Source organism: Octodon degus, unplaced genomic scaffold, assembly GCF_000260255.1.
Source record: "Octodon degus isolate 3935 unplaced genomic scaffold, OctDeg1.0 scaffold00027, whole genome shotgun sequence".
NCBI classification, from domain to species: Eukaryota; Metazoa; Chordata; class Mammalia; order Rodentia; family Octodontidae; genus Octodon; species Octodon degus.
The window spans coordinates 16,507,835-16,515,172 of NW_004524603.1; the positions used below are offsets into that span (position 1 = coordinate 16,507,835).

A 7,338-nucleotide genomic window follows, 5' to 3' on the forward strand; every position below is an offset into this window, starting at 1 on the left:
AAAAAAAAAAAAAAAAGAAAAAGAAAAGAAATTTCGTTTGTTAATGCTAGAGATTGAGCCTAGTTTGTTCTTGCTAAGAGCAATAGTATCACTGAACCACAGCCTCAGTCTCAAAGACAATTTTTGTTGATACTTGGATCAAACCCTAAACTTTCACCCTAAGCTACTTTTTCAATCCCTAGTCCTTTTTCAATTTTATTTTGAGTCGATTTTTTTGTGGAACCGGGGATTGAACTCAGGCCCTTGCGCTTGCCAAGGAAGTGCTTATTCCACTGAGACATATCCCCAGCTCAATTTTATTTTGAGACATGGTCTCAGTAAGTGTCTAAATTGCCCAGGCTGCGCTCAAATCTGCCATCATCCAGCCTTAGTCTTCCAAAATGCTAGGGTTACAGGCATGTTCCACTAACTACAACCAGGTTTTTTGGACATGGAGTCCTGCTGTTACCTAGGCTGGCACTGAGCTCCTACATTCATGGAATCCTCCTGCCTTTAGTTTCAGTTACTTTTCTTCTCTTTTTTTGGTACCAGGGATTGAATTTAGGACCTTGCACTTGCCAGGCAGGCATGGAAGCTGCTGAGCTATCTCCTACTAAATTATACTTTTAATCAGATTTCATTGACTATCTCTAAATTTTAGTACTAAGGAGGCTTTAACACCTTCATTTTACATATCAGAAAACTAAATCTATTAGCTAGTTAACGGTAGTGACTAGAACTATAATCAGGTCACTTATCATTAATGTAATCTGAGGAGTATAAAATAGAATATTCCCCCTTCAAAAATTAAGGGTAGAGCCGGCCAAATAGCTCAGCGGATTAAAGCGCCTGCAAGCAGGCGCAGGGGCCAGGGATTCGATCCCCAGGCCTGCCATGCCGACTTGCTCCCTGGCCCCACTCCTGGGGTGTGCTGAGATGGCAACTGAGACTGGATGTGGTAGCGTGTGCCTGTAATCCCAGCTCTTGGGTGGCTGTAAACTGGCGGATCATTAGGAGTCCGATCTGGTAGTGAGACCCTGAACACCCTGTAGACCCTTCCCTAAAACAAACAAACAAACAAACAAAAACCCCACAAAATGAAAAAAAAAAAGGTTTTATAAACAAAAAAATATGCATTTGTTCATACAACTTAAATGCTATTAACAATTTACCCATTTTATGTGTTAATTATTGAAACTGTCCTACCAATTTGGTTTGAAACTGTCTCATTGCTATTTGTTTCTCAATAAAATTATGGGAAAAAAAAAACCCCAAAAACCAAACAAACAAACAAATAAAAACAATTTACCCATTTTGAAAATCTACAATTCTAACAACTTACTAAAAAGTTGGGGGCCGGGGAGATGGCTCAGTAGAATAAGCACTTGCCTGGCAAGCACAAGGGCCTGAGGTCAATCCCTGGTTCTGCCAAAAAAAAAAAGGACTACAAAGTTTGACATTGTATCCATTCCAAAGCACATATGACAAAATCTTTTCAACACACTTAATTTTAAGATTTGAGCCAGGCAGGGTGACACAAATCTATAATCCCAGCACTCAGGAGGCCAGGCAGGAAGATCATTGTGAGTTGAGATCAGGCTAAGCTACAAAGTGAGTTCAAGGCCAGCTTGAACTGAATATGGAAACTCTGCCTCAAAAAGACAAACAAACAACAACAACAAAAATCCTGACCCACTGTGCTTTACTTCACTAGTTTTGAGTGTTGAGGTTGTTGCCACCTGAGAAAGGGCTGGAAACAGTGGGGCTATGTGCTCACAGAGGCAGGAGTCTGTAGAGAGAAAATGGGACAGTCCTTCTTAGGTCTTCTAGCCAACCCTGAGTAGGAGTTCAAAATACTTCACTAGAGAGATCCCCCTGGGAAGCAGGCTAAAACAGGGGTAGGGAAAAAAATAAAGAAACGCACCAAATGGTCTTGAAACTTGCACCAAGAGACCAGAGAAAGAGCTGCCTGGCAGGACACAAGAGAGAAGCTGAGTGCACAAGGAAAGAGCTGCCCTCAACTCCAATAAAATATAAGCTAAGTCAAATAGCTCAGTGGATTGATTGATTGATTGATTGATATTGGCAGAACCAGGGATTGAACTCAGGCTCTTGCGCCTGGCAAGTGCTTATTCTACTGAGCCATCTCCTTGGCCCTTAGCTCAGTGGATTAAAGTGCCTGCTCAGGCAGATACAGCAGTCAGGGTTCAATCCATTCAATCCCCAGCAACTGGAGTTCGATCACCAGCGTGCCATGCTGGCCCCTCCCCAGAGGAATGCTGAGACCCTGATTGAGACTGGGCTTGGTGGTGTGCGCCTATAATCCCAGCTCTTGGGAGCCTGAACACAGGAGGACCAGTACGAGTCTGATCTACATAGTGAGACCCTGTAGACCCTATACAAAAAAAAAAAAAAAAAAAAGAAAGAAAAAGAAAAAGAAAAACGAAAAGACATGGTTGCAACTTCCCCCAAGATGAATCCTTAATCCTGAAGAACAGATCAATAAAGATCCTGTTTAGGAACCAAATCACCCAAATTCTAGTTGTTTTGTTTTCTTTTTTTGGCAGAACCAGGGATTGAACTCAGACCCTTGCACTTGCCAGGAAAGCGCTTATTCTACTGAGCCATCTCCCGGGCCCCTCTGTTTTCTTCTTTAAGCTGGGTGCACCAGCTGGAATAGAAATTGCAATCTTCCTGCCTCAGCTTCCCAAAGTGCTGGGATTATAGAGGTTCGTGTGCTATTCTTATACAACCACCTCCTATCCCAGAGCTCAGCTGCCCCATTTCAAAACTGAAACTCTTGCCAGGTGTGGTGATGCATGCCTGCAATTCCAGGACTGGCAAGGTTGAGGCAGGTAGACGGCTGCCAGTTCGAGACCAACCTGGGCAGCATAGTGAGTTCAAGGTCAGCCTGAACTACATAGTGAGAGCCTGTCTCAAAACAAAAAATAAATAAATAAAGAGAGAAAAGGGTGGGGGGAGGAAAGGAAAGGAGCTCTTCTACTGGGCTAAGGGCAATATGGAATGTACATTTCATGAAGATCTCTCTCAAGGCAGGCCTCCCACATACTTGTATTTATCTGCTACAGAAGTTTTCCCTTTTTTTTTTTTTTTTTTCCAGTACTGGGGATTGAACTCAGGCCCTTGTGCTTGCCAGGCAAGCGCTACCTGCTACAGAAGTACTTCTACTAGGGCAAGGGTAAGGTGCCAGCTGGGTTATTCTATGCCTAATTTGTAGAGACATCACACTGTTCATCTATCTCTGTCTATGCAACACACACACACACACACACACACACACACACACACGGGGCAGGACTAGAGATGGAGCTGAGCCTGTTGTAGGCAAGTGCTATAACCTTGAGCTTGAGCATAAAGCAGTCTTTATAATGACAGTACTGCTCCTACGCAAACCCTGATACAGCATTTACATTTAAAACATTTGGTAAATAATTGCTGAGTATTTTTCTGTTGCCAATAGGAAACTTCTTTTCATTAAGGGAGAATTCATGCCTTTCAAGTGTGTTTTTTTTTTTAGGGCCCAGGAGATAGCTCAGTAGAAAAAGCGCTTGCCTGGCAAGCACAGGGTCCTGAGTTCAATCTACAGTACCACAAAAAATGAATTAAAATTTAAAAAAAAAGAAAGGGTCATGACAAGCGTGTTTTTTTTCCAGACAGGGTCGCCCTATGCAGCTCAGGCTGGCCTTGAACTAGAAACAATCCTTAGGCCTCAGCCTCCCAAGTGCTGGTATTACAGGTATGTGCCACCACACCCACCTCTTTCAAGCATTTAAAATGACACTTATAAATGTGGTTAAAAGAAATTGTTTAAGTCCCTTTTCCTAATTTTCTTTCGGTTCAGGATAGTCTTTCAACAAATAATATGTAGTAATGACTGTTGACTTCAGTTTTGGAGTGTGGTGGTTATATTAAAAATTAACTATTGAAGCCAGCACAGAGCTTGCTGCTGGAGCTACTTTCTCTGTGACTAATAAAAAACAGGGAAAGAAATGTGTCACCTGGGAGTGGTGTTATCCCAGGACTCCAGACCAGCCTCCAGCTTGAGGAGACGGCGTCAGAGGGACAGAGAAGGAAGATGGACGGACAGGTGGACAGACGGACAGAAAGGACGGACGGAGGAACAGAGAGACAATAAGTAAATAAGTAAATAAATAAATAAATAAATTATTTATTTATTTATTTATTTCGAGACGGGGATTTGAAAATGGCCCTTAGGGCCTCGAACTGGCCACCTCCCGCCTCAGCCTCGCGAGTCCGGGACCTCGAGGCCCCGCCCCTTCCGTTTCCCTCGCCGCGCACACCCCAAAGGCCGCGCCTCCCAACAGAAGCGGCCAATGAGACGCCCGCCCCGCCGCCCGCGCGCAGAGGCCGCGTCCCCGAGGCCACGCCGCAGCCCGCGCCACAGTGGCCCGCCCCCGGCCGCGTTTCAGCGGTGGGGGCCGGCTCGGTGGCGGGTCGGCCTCCGAGGCAGCCGTAGGTCGCCGCTCCTTGCCCCCGCCCAGCCCCCCGTGCCCCTCTCCGGGGATGCGGCGCTCCCGGGGCGCCTTCCGTACCCGATGAGCACGGAAAGCCTTCACGAGGTACCGATAGGCTGCGGTGTCGCGATAGGGTCGCCCGGTGGCCGCGTTCAGGTAGCGCAGCTCGCGCAGGAGGCCTCGCAAGGTGCGCGCCGGGGACCCTAAGGCCGCCATTTTCCGTCCCTCGCGGAACCTGGCTCCTGGCGGCGCCCGCGCCTCTAACGCCCTCTGTCCCCTCGCCGGGAGCGTCTCCCAGCGCACCCACCGATTGGCCGCTAGGGGGACGCGCACTTCCTGGATTGGCGCAGCCGCGGGAATCAAAAGCCGAGCGCTCCCGAACGGATTGAGGGGTTGCAGGAGAAAGCCGAGCGTCACCGAGGGTGGAGGGAAGCCGGGGAGAAGGAAGCTCGTGCGCAGGGTCACCCAAGACTCCGTGACTGCCTAGTGGCCGAGTTTCTGAAGATGCGGGCCTGCGGGGATCGGTGTGGATTCGGTGTAGAACACGCCGTGAAGAGATTTTTAAAGCGGTTTTTAGAAGGGCTGTCAATATCCAGCACATTAACCCACTTCCCAAAAGCCTGGTGGAGCCTGCGGCCGGAAGGAAAGTGTCCGGGTTCGCGAAACGGCAGCCCAACAGCTAGTAAAAGCACAGTGCACTCTTGTTTAAAAAGAAAATTAAGTGGGTAGCACTTGGGTATAATAGTTTAAAGGCGTAACAATTTTGAGAAGGAAAAAAAAAATTGTAGTCACCCCAGATGGGACTCGAACCCACAATCCCTGGCTTAGGAGGCCAATGCCTTATCCATTAGGCCACTGGGGCTGCTGAAAGTAGGCTGCTTAAAGAGTCTGTTGAGCTTTTTTTTCCTAGTGCGTCATCATCTTTTAAGCTGCTTATCCTATCCTGGGGAGCCACACCCAGCACTAATATGAGGGGCAGGCATGCTGGGATTTGTAGTTTCACAGACTCTAATCCCGCGTTCCAGCGCGGGAGGTTCTTTACCCTGCGAGCGCAGTGCCGAGCGGGAGCGCGCACGCCTTTTCATGAGCCTGCGCAAAGGCGCGAGCACGATGTCGCGGAACCGAGCGCGCAGGGCTACCGCTGGGACTCTGGAGGTTTGTCCTCTGCTCGGTCGGGTTTTTACCGGAAACAGCCTGGCCTCTTCCGGTGTAGCGACCTTCCGGACTTAATTTCGTTCCCAACGGCGGTTAGGCGGTGTCCACAGCGATCAGTTCTGTTTCCGGTTGAAGCGCAGAGGCCGTTTCCGAAGTGTCCCCAAAACGCACGCTGTGTGTGTGATCGGCGAGTCAGCCATACACTTCGGGCTACTAGACGTTGTAATTAATTCATTAGGAATTAGAAGTATTCGTTTTCTGGTTCTGTAGCTTGCCTGTGTGAACAAACAACTTCCTGAGTCTCGACGACCATTCTTTTCCTTTGCCTAAAATTTCTCAGTGACTCCATTGTCCCCCTGGTGAGGTTCAAACTACCCTAGATAGTGGATCCGCCTAAAATGACCCCCTTTGTTTGAGACCGGGTCTCGCAGTGTAGTGCAGGCTGGCTTTAAACTCCAGGTGATCTTCCTGCCTCAGCCTCCCGGGGTGGCAGGCCTGCACCATCACGCTCTGCTTGACCCTTTATATTTTAACCTTCGTCTCTTCATCTCTCACCTTTAATTTCTTGTCACACTCTGCTCCAGGTGTATGAGCACGTATCTCTTCTCACCCTCACCGTTCGAGTTAACATCCCAGTTTTCTGTTGGAGCTTTGTCTTGTTCCAAAAGTGGAAATAAAACTTTGTTCTAGTCCCTGTGGACAGTGTGACAGGTTAAGATGATTAACCTCCTCTCTCTGGTCACCTCTTTACCTGTGTTTACACACACCTCTCACGTGCACTGTTGTTTTCTGTTTCCTTTATCTTAACTTACTGGGGAAACAAGCCAGAGCCTGTTCTTCGGCTGACTACCTGGAAGGACGATCAGGACAAATGACTGGGGCCCCGTGGCCGCTTGATGTAAACTGCTGCACAGGAATGACCAAACACCAATGGGACATTCCTTTTTCTTTTTTTCTTTTTTCTTTTTTTTTTTTTTTTTGTGGTACCAGGGATTGAACTCAGGACCTTACACTTGCCAGGCAAGCACTTATTCTACTGAGCCATTTCTCTGGCCCCTCAAAAGCTGATACGCCAGGAATTTTATTTTATTTTAATTTTTTTGTGGTACCATGGATCGAACTTGGGACCTTGCACTTGCCAGGCAGGCGCTAATGCCGCAGAGCTATCTCAAAAATTGTGAAGGATTCTTTTTTTTTTTTTTCCCCCTGCTGTCTCAGGCTGCCTAAAGGGCGGGTCTGGTGCAGCATGAACAGCTGGGGATCAAACCGCGGGCCCCTGCGCCTGACAGAGTTTCCCCAAGCAGGTGCTTTAAACAACTGAGCTAACCCGCAGGCCCCTACCCTTGGGACATTAATGGCGCCAGTGTGATGGGAAACCTGTTGACTGGAGAGCCCACTGCCTGGGTCAGCAACTGCTCAGCTGCTCACCTCCCTGATCATTGCAGTTGTTTCACGAAATACTGGAAAATCAGAGGTTTTTTGAGATATGGATTGGATATGTAATTCAGACTAGCCTTGAACTCACAGTGATCCTCATGCCTCTGCCTCCCAGGGTATGGGATTACAGGTGTGTGCCACCACACCTGACTATTATTATTACTATTATTTTATTTATTTTGCAGTACCGGGGATTGAACTCAGGACCTTGTGCTTGCCAGGCAAGCATTTATTCTACTGAGCTATCTTCCCGGCCCATGACTCTTTAATC

At 47.7% G+C, this 7,338-nt stretch overlaps 1 protein-coding gene and 1 non-coding gene across 2 annotated transcripts in view; both read right to left on the bottom strand.

The window, feature by feature from the left end:
- Fmc1 (formation of mitochondrial complex V assembly factor 1 homolog) overlaps window positions 1–4,801 on the bottom strand; it is a 6,779-nt gene extending 1,978 nt beyond the window's left edge. Inside the window, exon 1 of the mRNA XM_004629046.2 lies at window positions 4,554–4,801. Within this exon, the coding sequence (XP_004629103.1) occupies window positions 4,554–4,691 (138 nt within the window). The 5' untranslated portion in view covers window positions 4,692–4,801. The remainder of the gene's footprint in view (window positions 1–4,553) is intronic.
- A 463-nt stretch (window positions 4,802–5,264) lies between these two features.
- On the bottom strand, window positions 5,265–5,337 carry Trnar-ccu. Its single transcript has one exon. It is a non-coding gene; the product is annotated as a tRNA-Arg (tRNA).
- Between the last annotated feature and the right edge of the window lie 2,001 nt (window positions 5,338–7,338).